This window comes from Aegilops tauschii, chromosome 2, assembly GCF_002575655.3.
Source record: "Aegilops tauschii subsp. strangulata cultivar AL8/78 chromosome 2, Aet v6.0, whole genome shotgun sequence".
Classification (NCBI taxonomy): domain Eukaryota; kingdom Viridiplantae; phylum Streptophyta; class Magnoliopsida; order Poales; family Poaceae; genus Aegilops; species Aegilops tauschii.
In genome coordinates, this window is record NC_053036.3 from 38,073,426 (window position 1) to 38,095,893 (window position 22,468).

Here is a 22,468-nt window from a genome sequence, read left to right on the forward strand (position 1 = left end):
TTCTTATGGCTGGAGCAAAAGTCCTCAGGGCCATGCGAATGATGTAAGGTGGCAAAGCTTCGTCGAAAGCTCAACTTAGCTTTGAATGGAGGAGCGACATGGCTACTCTCAAACGACAAGTTGACAGTTACAACGTGCACGCAGTTTGTATTGTTTGATCTCGGGATTAGAACAACACAGTCGAGTAAGCATCAACTACTTTGCTTCACGGGAGATGATAACCATTCCTTACCAATCCAGCTCGTTGTCAAAGCAATCTTCAAGTTGACTGAATCTTTCTCGGTCAGTGAAACTACGACACCGAAGTTCAAGAAACCACAACAGGCTTGTATAAAAGGCAATATGGAACTAAAAACACAGAACTACAGTGCCATGACAAGTTGGACCTATAGGGGATAAAACCACAAGAATTCCACCAAGCACTGCAGAGGATGCAGCAGTGATGTATGCTCACTGGGACTGTTCTGAAAATTCTGCTTTCATCCTGTACCATTAACCTGACCTCCAGTTCCACTTGGATATCAATGATATCAGCATTTCACAAGTTTCTCAAACTTCCTTTACAGGAAAAGACAAGAAAAAGATTCAACCAAGACTCAACCAGTTTACATTTTTGGTCGCATCGCTATCAACGAAAAGATGTTCCACCTTCCCTTCACCCATTCATCTAACTCTCTGCACCACTCTTGCTATTGTAAACTTCTCACACATGTACCAAGTCATATAACTACTCCAAACAAAAGTATCAGGAAACTTGACGCAGCCGGTCCTAGCACTTTAGCTTCTTTGTCGAGGCGGAATAGCCACTAGCACCTTCCACGAGCCGTTTTGCGAGGTTGCTGCTGGTACTGCTGCCGCTGTTCATCCAACTACCCTTAGGATCAGCCACCTTGAGATCTTCAGCGTCGTACCTGATAATGTTGGTCACAAACGCGTGTATAGATGTCTCGGCTCTTGGCAGACTCTCCCTTTCAAGAATCGATTGCTGCCCGGCACGAGACTGGCGCTCTGCAGTGCACTTCAACTCCTGCAGGACTAGGCTTCTATCTCTAACAAAACTCTCCTTTTGCTTCTGCACGGATGCCATTGGAATTTTATGGTAAGCAAAATGGTAGATCCACTCAATGTTACCCAACAAGTTCACAGGGCATTATGCAAAATAACCACTCTAAAAATTAATAATATGCAGAGAGGTACCAAGTATCGAGAAAATTAGGTTCATTTGATCATTTCACACACCAAAGAAAATGGACGAAGAGGGTATTTCGACAAATTTACCTCTCTGGAGTAGCTATGATCAGTCATGTACAATCGCGATGGTATTTCTTAAGTTACACCTCTTTACAATAGCACCAGCTAGTTTCCGCCAGTTACTGATTCTCCGGATCTGAGCAAGATGCAGTACAAAAGGAATGGGGGCAAACTCTTGTGGATTGCATGGAATATTGATGCTAATATGGAGATTGGAGAAATAAGAGTTTTCAATTTCCCTGTTTCCCTAAACACATGTCCACACGTAAGTGAGGGATAGGATGGCTGTCCATAAGGACGGCAGGGTTTTGATAACCCATGTTGCATCAGAAGTTCAGAACACGCAAAAAACAAAGGCACTATCACATTAACCGCCTAACACCTCCTGCTCCTAGTTCGTTGCTAAAGTTTTAAACTACACAACCAACTTTGGGCAGCAAAGTTAGAAGATAAAGGTTTCCAGCAGCTAACCTGGAAATTAACATGGCATTCAATTGACGAGCTTGAGCAGCCACAACCATCACTGAACTTCAATGTCAGCAACATGGAAAATATGCTAGTCATTGATGTTTCCCTACAGAAGTAGACAATTTCCTGATGTGAAACATAGCACATAATATTTGAAAATTGAAACATTTCTTTCTCTGCGTGATTAGTTGGCACATATTGGCCGGGGGACTTTGCAATCTCCAATATACCTCTGCAAAGAAAATGGTTGCTCCATAAGAACTACAGGCTTCATGTCAGATCTGTCTGGAAAGGAAACCTGTTGATGAATAAGATTTTTTTTTTACCATATATCAGTAACAGAAGTACGAAAACTAGACTTTCATCAACCTGTTGATGTAATATTATCTCCTTAGTCCTTGCAGGAGCATTTAATTTAATGGCATAAAATAAGCATACTACTCCCTCCGTTCCCAAATATTTGTCTTTCTAGAGATTTCAACAAATGACTACATACAAAGCAAAATGAGTGAATCTACACTCTAAAATATGTCTACATACATCCGTATGTTGTAGTCCATTTGAAATGTCTATAAAGACAAATATTTAGGAACGGAGGGAGTAGTACACAACGATGTGGATATATTATTTTGAATAACCTCGATTGACCGAAGAAATGACAATGGTGCTCGCATGCCATGAACGCTAGTTACTCGCAGAGTCCATCTTACACATTTCTCTGAATAGAAGAAAGAGATAATGCAGTATGAGAGGCGGGTGCTTAAACCCATATTCATACAAAGCCAGTTAAAGCATTTAGCTGTCCAATGATAGTTGCACAGAAGGAACTTAATAAGAAATCAAAATTCATTTCCAATTTGTGAAGGACACCATACAGAAATTTATATATCACACTTGGTAGTTTCACTGTTTATATGGTGACCATAAGGTTTGCAAAGAATTTAATCATCTTCAGTTGCTCAAAATCTTCTTAATGAGGCAGTTTTGATGATGCCAACATTCAGTTTTGTCACTAACCTTGACTGGTTTATGTATCTGGTAGAATTTTACAGAGCTAGGTAAGGATAAAGATTTAAGAAATGGTGAGATGGCCCTACTTTTGACTGTGTGCCGAAGAAGAAGTTGAATGAAGTCAGTACGTATATATGGAGGAATGCGCAGACTCAGAATGCACATCACTCCAGCAATGACCTGCGTTGACGCGGTTAAATTACTATAGCAAGGAGACATATAATAGCAGCAAAGGAAACTGAACAGAAACAGACACCTTATCCACAAGCCCATGGATGACAAGGCTTGCCTTTTTATCTTTTGGAGTTGCCTGAAAGAGAAGATTTTGTAAAGCAATCAGAATGCATACTTATTGCGGGTTCATCAAATGCCATTAGAAAGTTGCACCATTTGGATTTACTATCCCAAAGATGTATATATTGCGCTGGTATCCTTTATATGCCAAAGCGAACAGTGTTTCATTCATTATATTCATTCTAGAGCATTATTTATTAAACTTTAAATGAGGTAAATATCCTTTGTTCAAATTTAAATATTTAATCGGCATATTGCACCTGTGAAGGCTGCAAAACCAGTTCCTAGGAAATCATAAACATGGAAAATCATCTCCTTCAGTTCACACCTTTGGACTGAATCAGGAATCCAAGTTCTAAATGCCATGTCTCAAAAAAAATACCCAGAGTCAAACTTGAATTCAAAACCTCAATTTTTGAACTGTTCAGATTTTATATTTAAGTGTCTTGAATCACAAAGTTTAGTAAGGCCTAATGAAACAGGCAAATAAACAACACTTCAAATTTCTAAAATGATCAGACGGTGTCTCAGTCATTTACAGAGGTAAACAGTATATGGTGGCATATAAAAGTTGAAACATAGTTTGGTGCTACTTAAAAAATTCCCAACTTAAAAAAGTGCAGACGTAGCATTAATATTTTTGACTGATTTGTAACAATTTTTTTGCCTATATCATATGTACAATATGCATATAAAACAGAGATAAGCATGCAAGTTAGTGCTTCTCTTTGGTCCATACTTAAAAGAAAGACAACAATGTGCTTGTATTTAGTTCTGTGCACCTGAAGATTAACAATGGCAACCTTTCCCCCATTCTTGATTGACAACAGAGGCATATTACATGCAGGAGTAATCTGCAAGCTGCACATTACTGGATATTAGAAAGAAACAAGAACAGAATCATGGCCCGTTATTATCATAAAAAATGTTCAACCTGCTACCCTGAAATTAACAATGAACTAACACAAAGCAACAATGGTCAGATTGATCAAATGAGAGGGAGATAGGACACAATGCCTCTCACTGGATAACAGGCAAAAACAACAAGATATAGCAATAGCAAAAACACAGTCCATGCACAGAAAGGGGGGAGATAGAGGATCTCAAATTCTTGACTACTATATATGCTAAACATGCACTGCACATGAAGAATGTTGAGACTCAATCATGCATTTATCTTTTGATGCATCAAAAGTGACTGGAAAATAATAGTCAGACTATCGTTTCATCCAGATCAAAGCTCCATTCTTTAATGAAGCAAGGACTAGATCACTCGTTGAAGTACAACTAGGGATGCACACACTGGTATTGGTCGATCTCATGCAGCAGCTTAGGTCACTGACCATTATATCTAAATCTAGGATGTCTTTTTGGTGCAGCTTCAACATACAACAGCCTGATTAAAAGCTTTGCATTCTTGAAAGATGTGTGTGTTCATTCAGGTTGTTGCCCATCTTGGTCTTGTAAATAACTTTCCTTACCTATCTATGCATCAAGACGCAAAGCTTTTTGCACTTTCTCAAGAGAAAAGAAAACATGTGTCGCTGGCAAGCATTTTTGACACAGTTGAGACAGGCTACAACCATGCCCACTGAATTGCTGTTTTTCTCACTTCCCATCTTTCTCGGCTCCAGACATTTTGGTGATGGTGGTTGGGGCTGCTTATTTAGCCGTGCCAAATGACTGGACATGTTTGCAACTTAGGTGAAGGATGGTGCTTGTTGTATATGTGACCGTTTGTTCAAGCCAATAGTTTTGCACGGTTGCACCATCCTCGGGGTCAATCCTAGCGTCAGATTTCCACGAAAGGAGGAACTACATAAAGCCACTCTTCCAAGCACCTCGGCAAAGAAATTCGTAAGTTCTAAGTATGATATAGTCCCCCCGTCCGGAAATACTTGTCGGAGAAATAAACAAAAATGGATGTATCTAGAAACTAAAATACGTCTAGATACATCAATTTCTCCGACAAGTATTTCTGGACGGAGGGAGTACTAAACTTGCAGTTTCTGGCATGGTTAATCATACATGCATATAACTAATAGTGCATTTAAATTTTGATGCATCTACATAGACTTTGGTACAACTATTAATCGAGTAATTGATTTTCACAGATTAACATGAGAATCATGCTTACTAAAAACTGTTCCCAAACTAAAAAAAGAGAAGTACAGCAACTAGCTACAGTAAGTATGCACCCCTCGTTATTTGCCTCCATGATATATATAATAATGTGGCAAAGAGTTCGGATGTTTATCATTAAACGAGTAATATTTGTTCGCAAGTGACAGTGTTTGTAACCATAATGAAGAAGGAAACTGTGAAGAAAACTGCATCTATTGTGTGAGGGTAGCATGACAAACCTAGTTCCTAGACATAGGACAAGATCAGCTGTTCGACACTGCTCCTCGGCAGAATTCATCTCCTCAGGGGGTAACGCATCCTGGAAATCAGTGGAATTATTAATGAACTGAGACAACTTCAAAGAAGATGTGCAACAGTTCATGTCTCTCTTTTCATTGTTAAATCATTTTGCCTGGAGAGCATGACATAAATACCTTTCCACTGTTAAACATTTTATTGAGAACACAACACGTAAAAAAATATTTCTAGCAAACATATTATAATAATCAAGTAAATTCACCAAGTATCATCCTAGCTGTGAATCTCGAAGGTAATTTTGAGGTAATACTGTCTTTAGTGATCGATTTCAAAATGGTATATTTGTGGGCACTGACCACTGAGGCAACTATAACCATATTAGAATAGAGACACACAAATCTTGTAGCAGAGATTAAGCAAGTGCAACACTAAAATAGTAATATCATGTATTTCTAACAGAATTTTAAGTTCAAAAAGAAGCATTTTCTTGGTAAAACACGTCGAAATGAAAAAAAAACATTGTAGCTCTTAGTGTGTACCTCCCAATCAAGAACTGTATCTTTTAATCTAGCTCCACAGTTCTTGTCTGCACAACGCCTCGGAGTATCCTTCAGTCCTATTGTCTCTATTTCAAAATCACGAAGGTACCTTCATACAGAGGAGGGATTCAGGAAGAGCTATCTGAATAAACCAACAGATGAAAAATGAACTATTTTTGGTGTTTTGCTAAGGAAGTATAATAAAAGCAGGGTAAGATAAAGCATACTCCGTTTTACAGCATGGGCAGACCTCCTTGAAAGAATTCCCATGCAATTCAGCCAGCTTCTCCCTTGGGAAGCCAGAACGCAAATGTAGGCTGTCAACATTCTGGCAAAACAACCTCCACAAGCTCAAATTACATGGATATCATAAATACGATTCTGGTAAATTAAGTAATTTGTTCACGACAAAAACCATATTGTAACAGAGGACATACTTAGCAGCAAAATCTGTGAAACACAAAACTTGAGCTAAAATATTCAAACTGGTATATTATAAGTTTACTTTTAGTACTAATAAATATCTGCAGCTCATATAACTAATTTTGCAACAGAGCAAAAGTTTTCTAAGAGTTGACCTTATAATAGTTAACTGGAGCAAAGTTCCCTAAGAGTTAAACTTGTACAAGTGACTCGGAGCATATAAATCCTTAAGAATTAACCTTATAATAGCAAGTCACTGGTAGTGGACACAGACACCAATACGAGGCCCATATACAGTACATTCAGTTGAATTATGCACCTGGCTTATGACAAACTTTAGGAGACCTGCTCTTTCCAATTCAACCAATGCCATATGAGTCAAGGTTGGAGCTGCTCGGTGAAATGGGAGTGAAGCATCAGGAACACCTTTTCCTGCACGCTACAAAACAAATGTGATATATATATAACTCATTATTTATTCAAATAATGGTTTATCATGAAATGTAGCACCTGGCTTATGATAATAACTACTACTCCACATAATAACTACAAAGCCTACTGGTTTATTTACTCTTCATAATTACATAAAGCTTTTGGGGGTACGTAAGTCGGATAACAATAAGGAAACTAACTGATCCACAAATCATGCATTTAAACATGAAATACACTGCACTCAAGTCAATTAAAATATATCATGTTTGCCGTCAAGCATCGCAATATAATCTAAAGAGAAACAGATTCATGCATGGAAGGGAACCATAATAAGAAGCAACAGAGCCTACCTGCAGAGTCCACACACCCTTTGGGCCTCGGAAATCAGGTATGCCTGATGAAGTTGATATTCCTGCTCCGGTAAACACCACTAGATGCTTACTCTGAAACAATAAGGGCTAGTTCACTGATAATGCTACATATAAAACACGACTAGAAATTTAATTGGCATCCATTGATGGCAACCCAACCTTTTGCACCATAACTGCAAGCTCTTCTATCTGCACCATAATCCAGCAAAATGAACACTTAAACAAATGTTTTCTTCAGAAAAGAATGTTAAGTAGTAAGATATCAACTTCATGTCAAATCACCACCCAGCCACCACCAAAAAAATACATTTGTCATAATTGTTGACAATAATGGTTTCAATCTGGTGGTTTCTCGTCAACATCAGAAAACGCCCTTTTAAAAATAACAATGAGGTCTGAAGTTAGTTTTCCCTGTTCTCTAAACACTTTATGCCCTTCAGTACCTAGTAACTAGACTCCTAAATTAGACTACAAACAATTCCTCAGCATGAAGGAATAGTGTTATGCAGTACAGACCATACTGAAGGGTGTGCGGTCTGAAGGGTGTGCGGGGGGCATGTTCTGCCTGAAATTATCACACGAGGTTAGAAACCCTGCAACCAAGAAATTGTAGGCCCGACAAGTTTCACACAGCCTCAATATCTATTTCCTTCATTTATTCAACTATAAAACCAATGTAACGGTAACGCGATATAATTTTGCAATGCAGTAGCTACTCATTTCCCAAAACACTGGTTCTTTCATGAAATAATTGTTTTCAAATTTGATATTCTTTTGTAGAACTTATCTAATCACAATTTCTCCAACACTATTAATTTTATAGCAGTGGCACACATGGGTCTTGATTGCACAAACCACAAAAAAGAACGCTACGGTAAAAAATATTTCTCTCTTTATTCTTAGCCAATCATAACTAATCGCACCCAAAGAAACGCAAGAAATAATTAGCTACCAAAAGGGAAGCATAAAGCCATAAACAACAGGTCACTTACAGCCTGAGCAAACAAAACGAAAAAAAGGGTTTGGAAGTAGGCAAAATAATCAACCTTCCCTTGGAGGAGTTTGGGGGAGTCGAACTTCTCAGGCATGCCCACAGTGCCCACATCCTCTCGGTAAGACAGCTTCTCCGCATAGCCTAGCGACATCTTTCGGCTCTTCTTGAGGTTCTCCAAACCCGTTGCTGTCTTCCTGTTCGATCTAAAAGAAGCAAAATGACTGTTCATTGCAGTAATTATTCTGTGGACAACAGTATTTGATAGGGTAATTTGATCATATATCACTTTCTACTTTGGCACTTGATCATATACAACCTTGTACATTGTTTTAGTAAAGTATACTACCTCCGTTCAGAAATATAAGATATTTTGGATATTTCAGTATTGACTAGATACAGACTGAAATGAACGAATAAAAACATACTAAAACATGTCTATATACATCCGATTCAGAAAAAAGTTAGAACATCTTATACTTGTGAACAGAGGGAGTAGCACTTACCACTTGGCTAAAACCACATTTGCACGGTTAAGCAGTTTTTAAGCACAATGACTAGCTAGTCACAAAAGTGAAAAGATCACCTTGCCCTTATGGCAATTCATCAAACTGGGCAACTTAGAGCAAGAAACATGACTCACCCCTCACCCTGCCCGAGCTGAGCAGGGCCCATCTCCTCCAACACGGCGACAGCCGCCCGCCTTCGCGCCTCCCCTGCCACGGCCGCATTCCGCCTCACCGCCATTGTGCCTCTCCTTACTCCGTCGCATTCCATCCCACCACCACCGCGCCTCTCCCACACGCAGCCAGGCACGTAGAGGTCAGTATCGTCGAGGTCTTCCACCTCCCCCTCATTCGCCTCCTCGACTAGCGACTCGTCCTGGCGTACCGAGCCCCCAAGCAGGCGCGCCACCTCCTTGGCACTGTCCAGCGGTCGGCGGCGCGAGTCCAAGGCCGCCTCGTACTTCTTCCGCAGTACGGTGGCCTCCAACTTGGACTTGGTCCAACTTGGACTTGGCCTCAGCGACCTCGCGCTCCTGCGCTCTCGCAGCGTCAAGGTCAGCGAGCACGGCCTTTAGCGCGGCCTTGTCCTTGGCGAGCTTGCGGTCCCGCGCATCAAGGACGCGCGCGACCGCCTCAAAGTCGGCCCTGAGGCAGGAGTTGGCGAGGTGGGACACGAGCTCCCTGCCAGAGAGGAGAGCAAGTTCGTCCTGAGAGACGGAAGCCATCCTGTCCTGCAGCCGGACGGTGGTAGGTATGCGGCTGCGGGAGCTTGACGGAAAAATGCCCTAACAAGTAGGGGATTGGGTCAAACAATTGTTCCCCCAAAAATTTCATCTTTGCACAGGCGAGCTGATCCATTCCCCCCACCAGCAAGTTCCTGACACTACATTAACGCCGCCTGTATAATTCCCCCCCTAATGTCGAAACCCTAACACAGTCCATCGATTTCTGCTTGGCGAGAGCGGGGAAAGGGAACACGACGAGCAAAATGCTTTGGAATCAAGCGTTCGCGGAGCGTGCTTACCGACGAGGTAGGCGAATCGAGTGCAGATCTCCAGTCCGTCTGCCCCGGCAGCGGAGGAGACGGTATGGGAGCAGCGAGCGGCCGGGGGATAGGAGGGAGGATGGTGGGGAAATGGAGACGGCGGCGGTGGGGTGGGGTGGGGTGGGGGTGGGGGGGGGGGGGGGCGCAAGACGAAGGCGACGAGAGCGAGAGGAAGGCTGGTGGGCAACGGACTTGGACCCAGGGTACGTGCGGCCCGGTTCGATTAGAGCCTGTTTGTACTAGGAAAAAAATTTAGAGCCTGCTTAGAATATGGCAGGCTCTTCTTGGTAAAGTTTAGGGATTTCCATGTAAAAGAACATTGGCTCAAAAAATGTAAAAGAACAAAGTAACCCCTCAAAAAAAATGTAAGAACAAAGTTTGGGTATTTACTTCAATACTGAACTCTCTCAACAAATATTCAGAGTCGCACGTGCGCAAAAATAAGTTCAAAAAAAATACCTCCAATCCAAGTAAGCAATATATGTTAGTGTAAGTTTTTTCATCTTCTTTTCAAATAATCTAGGGCAAGACGGTTTCCAAGAGGTTTTCTTTGCAAAGATAATACTAATTTCTTCCTACTAGCGCCTTGTGACTCTTTGTGTTCATAACTCCGTCTGGCAGTTAATTCTCCTTGTCTTCGCTTCGAGTATAGGCACTTTCTATGACGCGTTGCCGAAGGAAACATGGGAAAGTATTCTACTTGAACACCATGGCCTTTTGGACTTCATATTGTCCATTATCCATGGTGTGTGTCGAATCATCTCTCCGGAGAGCATGAGTGCATTCAAGTACATCACTTCAGGCGGATATGTGTCGGTGACATGCATGTTTCAAGGCCTTCTTGTTGTCACATACCCATTTCTTGTAAGGTTTCTTGAATTGCTTAAGTTCCTGCTCAAGCCTTAGGGTGTGTTTGGTAGGGTGTATGAATGACGCACGAGGGTAAAAGTTCCCTACTCAACCCACGTTTGGGTGTTTCGTAGTCTGCAAGGGGTCTTCTCAGCATGCATGAGCTCAGCCCAAATGCCCTCGTAACATGCACGAAGAGAGAACACCCTCGTTCGCTGGTCAGCATGCACGAGCGAAGCGAGCAACAACGCGTTTCCAAAAATGTTCAGAACTTTAAATTTATTTAAATGTTCAAAAATCCAAAATTTGCTAAAATTTACAAAAGAATGTTCATATTTTATTTTATTTTCATGTTTTCAAATTTTGTTTTACTTTTGAAGAAATGTTCATAAATTCAAAAACATTTTCAAATTACTAAATATATTTAATTTTTCAAAAGCTGTTCAGAATTTCAAAATATGTTCAAATTTTCAAATTTTGTTTAAATATTCAAATTTTGTTCAGAATTTCAGATTTTGTTTAAATTTTCAGAAATGTTCAAAATTCCAAGTTTTGTTCAAATTTTCAAAAAAAATCATGTTTTCCAAATTTTGTTCACCGTTAAAAAATTTCAGAATTCAAAATTGTTTAGGATATCTAAACAGATGCAGGTTGCCAAACAAAGTCTTAGCACATACACCGCTACTAAACAAAAACAAATGCATGTACTCAGCATGTATCAGAGGAGAATAGCCATGCTAGGTTGAGAATGCTACCAAATACGCCTGTTTTGTCTAGCACTTGTACCAGTAGCCTACCACATATGTGTTAGGGCATCTTCGGTGTTTCGAGTCTTGCTAAAATTGGTTGAGTCTGAGAAGTATGACAGTTTCGACAGGGGTGCCAACACAAACATGACTTCTGTTTAGTGATGATCTTCAAGGACAAGTTCTAGAACCTCGGGGTGAAGACCCCATGTTTGATTGATTTCAAATAAAGGCATGCACGTGTCAATTTTTGGTTGAAGGCATTGTGTGAAGTTTTGTTGAACATGTTCAACATGGTGAGATTCTCTGATATATGGCATTCAGTGGTTAGATACGACGCCGATGGTGCATGCGGTTCGATGTTTGGGGTTATCCTTTTTTGCAAGGAGTCTGGGTTACAAAGAGCGAAGTGTATATTTCAATCCCGAACTCGCTCTAGTTTAAATTACAACCCTGAACTCCAATACCGGTTAGAGCACAACACTCAACTCTCAAATCCATTCAAATTACCCCTCTCACTTGCCCTTAAGGTGGTTTTGGCATATGTAGCGTGTATTTGATTGAGTACATTGTGACGCAACAACCACGTCACACTCACTTTTTGTCAAAATTTTACCAAAAATTCAAAGTGTCTAGGAAAAGTTGAAAAAATTATGTGAATCAAAACTTTCACATTTCTTAACAAACAAATTTAATAATACAGAAGAAATTCAATTTTAGACCCTTCTTATCAAATTTTGATCAAAATCAAAGTCTCCAGAAAAATTTGAACAACACTACCATGCTGAACAATCTGGGGAAATTGCACACTTTATTGCCAAACATATTTGGAAACACAATAGAAATTCAATTTCAGCCCATTTTGTCAATTTTTGACCAAAAATGCGAAGTGTTCAGAAAAAAAATAAAAAAATGTAAAATCAACACTACATGCTGACCAATCCGAGGAAATTTCACACTTTTTGACAAACAGATTTAAAACACACAGTAGAAATTCATTGATTTTTTTATAATAAAAATTCAACTGCGTCCTTGAGTTCGGAGTTGAAATATGCACTTCTCTCAGTCACAAAAGGTGGGTTTTGAAGTTATAGTTTGTTGCTGGTTGTCGGTGCATATAATAGTTTGCCATTCTTTGGTACATTTTTAAACAACATATTCAATGTCTTCATATGGTATTGGCATTGTGTGGACATAGAGACTGGGTGTACCTTTTGTATTATCTTGAATCATTATCGAAAAAGCTACAAAAGATGTTGATGGAGAGAACAAGAGTGAAGGGTGTGGAAAGGCTGGAGTTCGAGAGAAGGTGCCGCTCGTCACTTGTCACATACGAATGGAACCATGTTTTCACTTACGACAAAAGGAGAGGGTATTCTTTCTTTCTTTTGGAAACAGTTCATTGGAAGTCATCGCCTATTGGTAATTTATATGAAACATTAGATTAACATTTTCTTGTCCGTTTTAAGATTGCATGTCCAGATTCATAGTTAAAACAAAGGCAACATTTTATTCATTTCTACTATCATAAGAGTAAGACAAGTGTACATGAAGGAAAACATATTCTCCTTGTTAGCGGGAGAGATAAAAAGCAAAACATAAATGATTGCGACAATTTGAAACACTCATCCATATTGGAAAGGCAACTTAAGGGTTTGCTTCGGCATTTCCGGATCCGCTCCCGCCGCCACGGCCGCTCCCACCATTTTCCCCGCCTCCTTTGCCACCTCCACTACCCTTAACACTTGCATTTGCATCCTCTGCTCCATAATAGGTAGACTTGGCGGAGCTAGAACCGGAGCCGGTGCCACTGCCCTCTCCATGACCACTAGATCCATCGTAACCTCCCGCTTGTCCTCCGCCGCCGCCGCCGCCGGTACCATCAGCGCTAGAATATCCAGGGAAAGCAACAAATACTCCTCCAGCTGACTCGCTAGAAGCAGTGCTGGAGCCATACCCGGCTCCGCTTCCGGATCCACGGTACTGGCTCGCGCCACCGCCGCTGCCTCCAGCTCCGGCGACTGCATGGGTAGCTCCGGCACTCGCATGGCCTTCGTTCGGAACGACCCGGCTGGATGCGGTGCCACTCCCGGATCCTGAGCCACTGCCGTCCACAATTCCACCTCCCCCGCCCCCTCCACTCCCTTGAGCATCGGAGAGCCTGGACACCCGCGCTGCCTTGGCTAATCCAATGCCCAAGAGAACAACAAAAGCCATAGCTAAAACTTTAGTGCCTGCCATTGATTGTTAAGCTTGCTTGCTAAACTGAGTGTAAGAGGAGGTGAGTGCTCAGTGTGAAGGGTTGGACGTGTACTTTATAGTGCTTAAGTAAACGATGCAACTGCGCAAGTGGTTAATTTACTTGTACTATATTTTTTGCCAATCATGTCGGTGGAGCTGTACGATCTGTGGATATTTTGCATCGTTGATCAAGCTAATTGGTGTGGAAGCGAGCTAGCTAGACTGTCGATGGAAGTACTCACCTTTTTTTTTAACCGGGCGTGCCCCTTTTCATTAAAATAAACGGAAATACAACAGTCTTCGATACAGCCAAGAAGCAAGGAAAGAGGAGCAGCGAGTTCAACGCACTGCCAGGAAACCCATTGTGCTCGCCCGCCATTGAAACGAGCACCATGGAGCGAAAACCTGACAGCACCTACTTAGTTTGAGTCTAGCTATTACAAACCAGGGGAAGAGGCACAAACACGAGGTACCAGAAGAACATAAAGCATGAAGACTTCAAAATTTACCCAACCGTGGAGCCTGAGACTTAGACCCTAGCACAACGCCCCCTATCACAACCAGGGCAGAATGTAGAGCACATCAGCAGCATCATCCAGAGAACACCTCACCCTCGTCTCCCGTCGCGCGCCTGGCCCCTTCACACATGGACATCAACTTGGTTATGCTCGCTCTAATCATCTCAGCTCCGAGTCGCAATCTTGCCACTTCTTCCACCGGCTGAAGACCTGCCCAATACAAGAGAAACGAACAAGCCGAATACACAATCTCAAAAGGAGATTTGATCAATTGTTTTTCAAAAGTAGCCTTATTACGCGCAAGCCAAATAGCCCAAGTTACTGCCGCCAAACCAACAGTATAAAATCTAGATTCATTGGGTAGGAACATATTACACCACACATAGAATTGCCAGGTGTTATTTGGGCATAATTCAGTCCCCAACACAACTCCAACTGTCCTCCAGACAACACGCGCCACAGGACACGTAAAGAACAGGTGGGACACAGTTTCAATATTGTTACAGAAGGAACACACAGGGTTCCCCGACCATTTTTTCCTCCTCATCACCGCTCTAGTGAGCACCGCATCTTGGGCCATCTGCCACAAGAAGATCTGTATCTTAAGAGGTAGTTTCGCCTCCCAGATCCATCTATAGTTGCTTCCGTGAAGAGGTTTTTCCAGCCAATTATACATAGATTTAGTGGAGTACTTAGTATTCTTACTCAAACCCCAAAACACTACATCTCCCTCAGCTGTAGTCTTAAGCCCCAAGATGTACTGTCGTACCCTATCCCACTGTTCTCTAAGATTAGGGCATAGACGCCTTCTAAAAAAGGTCGAAGTCTCTACCCTGTTAAAGTTTTGGACCGTACAATCCTGATCTGTACAGATTTCAAACAGCCGAGGGAACCTCGAATTGAGTGGGGCAGCCCCTCAATTGAGTCTTTCCACACCCTGCTCAGGTTGCCGCATCCTAGTTTAATCTTTCTCCCCATCATGTACAACTCCCTGACTTTTAGAAGAGATTTCCAGCATGGGGAGTCAGATTGTCTAGGTTGCACAGTTGCCACCGACTTGTTTTGTAAATATCTGGCTCTCACCAAGTTTTGCCAAACCCCAGTTTGGGTTTCTAATTTCCACCACCATTTCACCATCAGGCTGATGTTTTGTTTCCTGAGATCTTTGACACCCAGACCCCCTTTGCCCTTCGATCAACACACCCTCTTCCATTTGACCAGGTAATATCTATTCTTCTTATTGCACCCGTGCCAGAAAAACTTACGACGGTGCTTGTCCAGCCTTTCTATGAAAGTTTTACTCATAAGCTACATGGACATATGATATAAAGATAGCTGCGACAGTACCGAGGTAAGCAAAGTAAGTCTGCCCCCGCTGGATGCAGCATTACCAATCCAGGACCCGAAACACTTAAGGTATTTATCTACAATAAATTCCCACACTGAATCTTTAAGGGTTGTGAAACTCACAAGCATACCAAGATATTCAATTGGAAAGTGCCCGATCTCGCAGTTAAAGATCTCGGCATACTTGCTATCAATGTCAGTGTCCCCTCCGACAGTCATGATCTCGCTCTTCTGGAAGTTTACTTTCAGTCCAGACATGAGTTCGAACATGTATAAGAGGAGCTTCAGATTTAATGCTTTTTCCACATCATGCTCGAGGCAAATGATCGTGTCATCTGCGTATTGCAGAACTGCCACCCCATTCGGGACAAGATCAGATGCTAGTCCAGTTAGGAGGCCATTCTGCTGCGCTTTACAGATCATCTTGTTGAGGCATTCTACAGCTAGGTTGAACAAAAAGGGGGAGTGGGGGTCTCCTTGGCGCACCGCTTTGGCACTCTGAAAATATGGGCCGACTGAGTTGTTAAGCTTGATACTAACAGTACCATTGTATAGGATTTGATTCACCCACCCACACCAGGTTTCATTGAAGCCCCTCATTCTGTGGCAATCCAACAGAAACTCCCAGTTAACCTTGTCGTATGCTTTCTCGAAGTCGAGCTTAAGCACCACCCCTACTTTTTTCTTGACATGGGTGTAATTGAGGAGCTCATGTAAAGTCATGATCCCATCCATAATATTCCTCCCTTTTACAAAAGCATTTTGTGACAAGCTTATCAGTTTGTCAGCATATTTTTCTACTCTCCGATCCATAGTCTTAGTAATCAGTTTATATGGGCACCTAAGGAGACAAATAGGCCGAAATTGCTGAATACGATCCGCACCTGACACTTTAGGGAGAAGAGTAATCACCCCATAATTAAGGCGCTGCACGTCAAGCGTTCCAGCATGGAAGTGGCTGAACAGCCGCATAATGTCACTTTTCACAATGTTACAACAATGTTGATAAAACTCCGCAAGAATATTATCGGGGCCAGGTGCTCTATTAACATCCATTGCAAACAAGGCCTCTTTCACCTCCTCTTCTGAGAAGATTCTAGTCAGATCAATATTATCCTCGTGAGTAAGTTTTTCTGATTCATCCCACGAGCCAGGGTCCATGTGAAACAAGTTGCCCGGGGCTGGGCCGAATAGGGTTTTATAGAACTCTGTGGCATGTGAGATAAGGTTATCAGTGAAGGAAATATGCCCTAGAGGCAATAATAAAGTATTATTTATTTCCTTATATCATGATAAATGTTTATTATTCATGCTAGAATTGTATTAACCGGAAACATAATACATGTGTGAATATATAGACAAACAGAGTGTCACTAGTATGCCTCTACTTGACTAGCTCGTTAATCAAAGATGGTTATGTTTCCTAGCCATAGACATAAGTTGTCATTTGATTAACGAGATCACCTCATTAGGAGAATGACGTGATTGACTTGACCCATTCCGTTAGCTTAGCACTCGATCGTTTAGTATGTTGCTATTGCTTTCTTCATGACTTATACATGTTCCTATGACTATGAGATTATGCAACTCCCGTTTACCGGAGGAACACTTTGTGTGCTACCAAACGTCACAACGTAAATGGGTGATTATAAAGGTGCTCTACAGGTGTCTCCAAAGGTACTTGTTGGGTTGGCATATTTCGAGATTAGGATTTGTCACTCCAATTGTCGGAGAGGTATCTCTGGGCCTACTCGGTAATGCACATCACTATAAGCCTTGCAAGCATTGTGACTAATGAGTTAGTTGCGGGATGATGTGTTACGGAACGAGTAAAGAGACTTGCCGGTAACGAGATTGAACTAGGTATCGAGATACCGACGATCAAATCTCGGGCAAGTAACATACCGGTGACAAAGGGAACAACGTATGTTGTTATGCGGTCTGACCGATAAAGATCTTCGTAGAATATGTCGGAGCCAATATGGGCATCCAGGTCCCGCTATTGGTTATTGACCGGAGACGTGTCTCGGTCATGTCTACATAGTTCTCGAACCCGTAGGGTCCGCACGCTTAACGTTACGATGACAGTTTTATTGAGTTTTGATGTACCGAAGGAGTTCGGAGTCTCGGATGAGATCGGGGATATGACGAGGAGTCTCGAAATGGTCGAGACGTAAAGATCGATATATTGGACGACTATATTCGGACTTCGGAAAGGTTCCGAATGATTCGGGTATTTTTCGGAGTACCGGAGAGTTACGGGAATTCGTATTGGGCCTTAATGGGCCATACGGGAAAGGAGAGAAAGGCCTCAAAAGGTGGTCGCACCCCTCCCCATGGTCTGGTCCGAATTGGACTAGGGAAGGGGGGCGCACCCTTCCTTCTTTCTCCTTCCCCCTTCCCTTCTCCTACTCCCACAAAGAAAGGAGGAGTCCTACTCCCGGTGGGAGTAGGACTCCCCCCTATGGCGCGCCTCTCCCCTTGGCCGGCTGCCTCCCCCTTGCTCCTTTATATACGGGGGCAGGGGGGCACCCCAGAGACACAACAATTGATCCTTGAGATCTCTTAGCCGTGTGCGGTGCCCCCCTCCACCATATTACACCTCGATAATACCGTTGCGGAGCTTAGGCGAAGCCCTGCGTCGGTGGAACATCATCATCGTCACCACGCCGTCGTGCTGATGAAACTCTCCCTCAACACTCGGCTGGATCGGAGTTCGAGGGACGTCATCGAGCTGAACGTGTGTAGAACTCGGAGGTGCTGTACGTTCGGTACTTGATCGGTCGGATCGTGAAGACGTACGACTACATCAACCGCGTTGTGATAACGCTTCCGCTGTCGGTCTACGAGGGTACGTGGACAACACTCTCCCCTCTCGTTGCTATGCATCACCATGATCTTGCGTGTGCGTAGGAATTTTTTTGAAATTACTACGTTCCCCAACAGTGGCATCCGAGCCTGGTTTTATGCGTTGATGCTATGCACGAGTAGAACACAAGTGAGTTGTGGGCGATATAAGTCATACTGCTTACCAGCATGTCATACTTTGGTTCAGCGGTATTGTGAGATGAAGCGGTCCGGACCGACATTACGCGTACGCTTACGCGAGACTGGTTTCACCGTTGCGAGCACTCGTTGCTTAAAGGTGATCGGCGGGTGTCTGTCTCTCTCACTTTAGTTGAAGCGAGTGTGGCTACGCCCGGTCCTTGCGAAGGTTAAAACAGCACCAACTTGACAAACTATCGTTGTGGTTTTGATGCGTAGGTAAGAACGGTTCTTGCTAAGCCCGTAGCAGCCACGTAAAATATGCAACAACAAAGTAGAGGACGTCTAACTTGTTTTTGCAGGGCATGTTGTGATGTGATATGGTCAAGACATGATGTGATATAATTTGTTGTATGAGATGATCATGTTTTGTAACCGAGTTATCGGCAACTGGCAGGAGCCATATGGTTGTCGCTTTATTGTATGAGATGCAATCGCCATGTAATAGTTTTACTTTATCACTAAGCGGTAGCGATAGTCGTAAAAGCAATAAGTTGGCGAGACAACAACGATGCTACGATGGAGATCAAGGTGTCGCACCGGCGACGATGGTGATCATGACGGTGCCTCGGAGATGGAGATCACAAGCACGGTGCTTCGGAGATGGAGATGACAAGCACAAGATGATGATGGCCATATCATATCACTTATATTGATTGCATGTGATGTTAATCCTTTATGCATCTTATCTTGCTTTGTTTGACGGTAGCATTATAAGATGATCCTTCACTAAATTATCAAAGTATAAGTGTTCTCCCTGAGTATGCACTGTTGCGAAAGTTCTTCGTGCTGAGACACCACGTGATGATCGGGTGTGATAGGCTCTACGTTCAAATACAACGGGTGCAAAACAGTTGCACACGCGGAATACTCAGGTTAAACTTGACGAGCCTAGCATATAACAGATATGGCCTCGGAACACGGAGACCGAAAGGTCGAGCGTGAATCATATAGTAGATATGATCAACATAGTGATGTTCACCATTGAAACTACTCCATCTCACGTGATGATCGGACATGGTTTAGTTGATATGGATCACGTGATCACTTAGAGGATTAGAGGGATGTTTATCTAAGTGGGAGTTCTTTAGTAATATGATTAATTGAACTTAAATTTATCATGAACTTAGTCCTGATAGTATTTTGCAAATTATGTTATAGATCAATAGCTCGCGTTGTTGCTTCCCTGTGTTTATTTTTTGATATGTTCCTAGAGAAAAATTATGTTGAAAGATGTTAGTAGCAAAGATGCGGATTGGATCCGTGATCTGAGGATTATCCTCATTGCTGCACAGAAGAATTATGTCCTTGATGCACCGCTAGGTGACAGACCTATTGCAGGAGCAGATGTAGACATTATGAACGTTTGGCTAGCTCAATATTATGACTACTTGATAGTTTAGTGCACCATGCTTAACGGCTTAGAATCGGGACTTCAAAGACGTTTTGAACGTCATGGACCATATGAGATGTTCCAGGAGTTGAAGTTAATATTTCAAGCAAATACCCGAGTTGAGAGATATAAAGTCTCCAACAAGTTCTATAGCTAAAAGATGGAGGAGAATCGCTCAACTAGTGAGCATGTGCTCAGATTATCTGGGTACTACAATCGCTTGAATCAAGTGGGAGTTTATCTTCCAGATAAAATAGTGATTGACAGAATTCTCTAGTCACCATCACCAAGTTAGTAGAACTTCGTGATGAACTATAGTATGCAAGGGATGACGAAAGTAATTCCCGAGCTCTTCGTGATGCTGAAATCGACGAAGGTAGAAATCAAGAAAAACATCAAGTGTTGATGGTTGACGAGACCACTAGTTTCAAGAAAAGGGCAAAGGGAAGAAGGGGAACTTCAAGAAGAACGGCAAGCAAGTTGCTGCTCAAGTGAAGAAGGCTAAGTCTGGTCCTAAGCCTGAGACTAAGTGCTTCTACTGCAAAGGGACTGGTCACTGGAAGCGGAACTACCCCAAGTATTTGGTGGATAAGAAGGATGGCAAGGTGAACAAAGGTATATGTGATATACATGTTATTGATGTGTACCTTACTAATGCTCGCAGTAGCACCTGGGTATTTGATACTGGTTCTGTTGCTAATATTTGCAACTCGAAACAGGGGCTACGGATTAAGCGAAGATTGGCTAAGGACGAGGTGACGATGCACGTGGGAAATGGTTCCAAAGTCGATGTGATCGCGGTCGGCACGCTACCTCTACATCTACCTTCGGGATTAGTTTTAGACCTAAATAATTGTTATTTGGTGCCAGCGTTGAGCATGAACATTATATCCGGATCTTGTTTGATGCGAGACGGTTATTCATTTAAATCAGAGAATAATGGTTGTTCTATTTATATGAGTAATATCTTTTATGGTCATGCACCCTTGAAGAGTGGTCTATTTTTGTTGAATCTCGATAGTAATGATACACATATTCATAATATTGAAACCAAAAGATGCAAAGTTGATAATGATAGTGCAACTTATTTGTGGCACTGCCGTTTAGGTCATATCGGTGTAAAGCGCATGAAGAAACTCCATACTGATAGACTTTTGGAACCACTTGATTATGAATCACTTGGTACTTGCGAACCGTGCCTCATGGGCAAGATGACTAAAACACCGTTCTCCGGAACTATGGAGAGAGCAACAGATTTGTTGGAAATCATACATACAGATGTATGTGGTCCGATGAATGTTGAGGCTCGTGGCGGATATCGTTATTTTCTCACCTTCACAGATGATTTAAGCAGATATGGGTATATCTACTTAATGAAACATAAGTCTGAAACATTTGAAAAGTTCAAAGAACTTCAGAGTGAAGTTGAAAATCATCGTAACAAGAAAATAAAGTTTCTACGATCAGATCGTGGAGGAGAATATTTGAGTTACGAGTTTGGTCTACATGTGAAACAATGCGGAATAGTTTCGCAACTCACGCCACCCGGAACACCACAGCGTAATGGTGTGTCCGAACGTCGTAATCGCACTTTACTAGATATGGTGCGATCTATGATGTCTCTTACTGATTTACCGCTATCGTTTTGGGGTTATGCTTTAGAGACGGCCGCATTCACGTTAAATAGGGCACCATCAAAATCCGTTGAGACGACGCCTTATGAACTGTGGTTTGGCAAGAAACCAAAGTTGTCGTTTCTTAAAGTTTGGGGCTGCGATGCTTATGTGAAGAAACTTCAACCTGATAAGCTCGAACCCAAATCGGAGAAATGTGTCTTCATAGGATACCCAAAGGAGACTGTTGGGTATACCTTCTATCACAGATCCGAAGGAAAAACTTTTGTTGCTAAATTCGGAAATTTTCTAGAGAAGGAGTTTCTCTTGAAAGAAGTGAGTGGGAGGAAAGTAGAACTTGATGAGGTAACTATACCTGCTCCCTTATTGGAAAGTAGTTCATCACAGAAACCAGTTTCTGAGACACCTACACCAATTAGTGAGGAAGTTAATGATGATGATCATGAAACTTCAGATCAAGTTATTACTGAACCTCGTAGATCAACCAGAGTAAGATCTGCACCAGAGTGGTACGGTAATCCTGTTCTGGAAGTTATGTTACTAGACCATGACGAACCTACGAACTATGAAGAAGCGATGGTGACCCCAGATTCCGCAAAATGGCTTGAGGCCATGAAATCTGAGATGGGATCCATGTATGAGAACAAAGTATGGACTTTGGTTGACTTGCCCAATGATCGGCAAGCCATTGAAAATAAATGGATCTTCAAGAAGAAGACTGACGCTGATGGTAATGTTACTGTCTATAAAGCTCGACTTGTTGCGAAAGGTTTTCGACAAGTTCAAGGGATTGACTACGATGAGACCTTCTCACCCGTAGCGATGCTTAAGTCTGTCCGAATCATGTTAGCAATTGCCGCATTTTATGATTATGAAATTTGGCAAATGGATGTCAAAACTGCATTCCTGAATGGATTTCTGGAAGAAGAGTTGTATATGATGCAACCAGAAGGTTTTGTCGATCCAAAGGGAGCTAACAAAG

The 22,468-nt window shown here is 42.2% G+C and overlaps 2 protein-coding genes across 2 annotated transcripts; both read right to left on the bottom strand.

Annotated features, from left to right (window-relative positions):
- Nucleotides 1-460: 460 nt before the first annotated feature.
- On the bottom strand, nt 461-9,823 carry LOC109752574 (NAD-dependent protein deacetylase SRT1). The gene is given in 17 exon segments (XM_045232548.2): nt 461-1,072; nt 1,723-1,825; nt 1,950-2,017; nt 2,358-2,437; nt 2,817-2,910; nt 2,987-3,040; nt 3,807-3,885; nt 5,388-5,467; nt 5,946-6,054; nt 6,173-6,273; nt 6,688-6,807; nt 7,151-7,243; nt 7,331-7,360; nt 8,218-8,368; nt 8,806-9,164; nt 9,166-9,453; nt 9,693-9,823. Coding segments are annotated over 16 exon segments (2,052 nt in total). The 5' UTR covers nt 9,394-9,453; nt 9,693-9,823; the 3' UTR covers nt 461-769.
- Nucleotides 9,824-12,771: 2,948 nt separating this feature from the next.
- Nucleotides 12,772-13,549, bottom strand: LOC109752593 (uncharacterized). The gene has a single exon (XM_020311492.3). The coding sequence runs from the start codon at nt 13,547-13,549 to the stop codon at nt 12,956-12,958; it is 594 nt and encodes a 197-aa protein (XP_020167081.1). The 3' UTR covers nt 12,772-12,955.
- Nucleotides 13,550-22,468: the final 8,919 nt, after the last annotated feature.

What these genes read in the sequence shown, in the direction of transcription:
- LOC109752593 (XM_020311492.3), bottom strand. Translation starts at nt 13,549, where the DNA reads ATGGCAGGCACTAAAGTTTTAGCTATGGCTTTTGTTGTTCTCTTGGGC.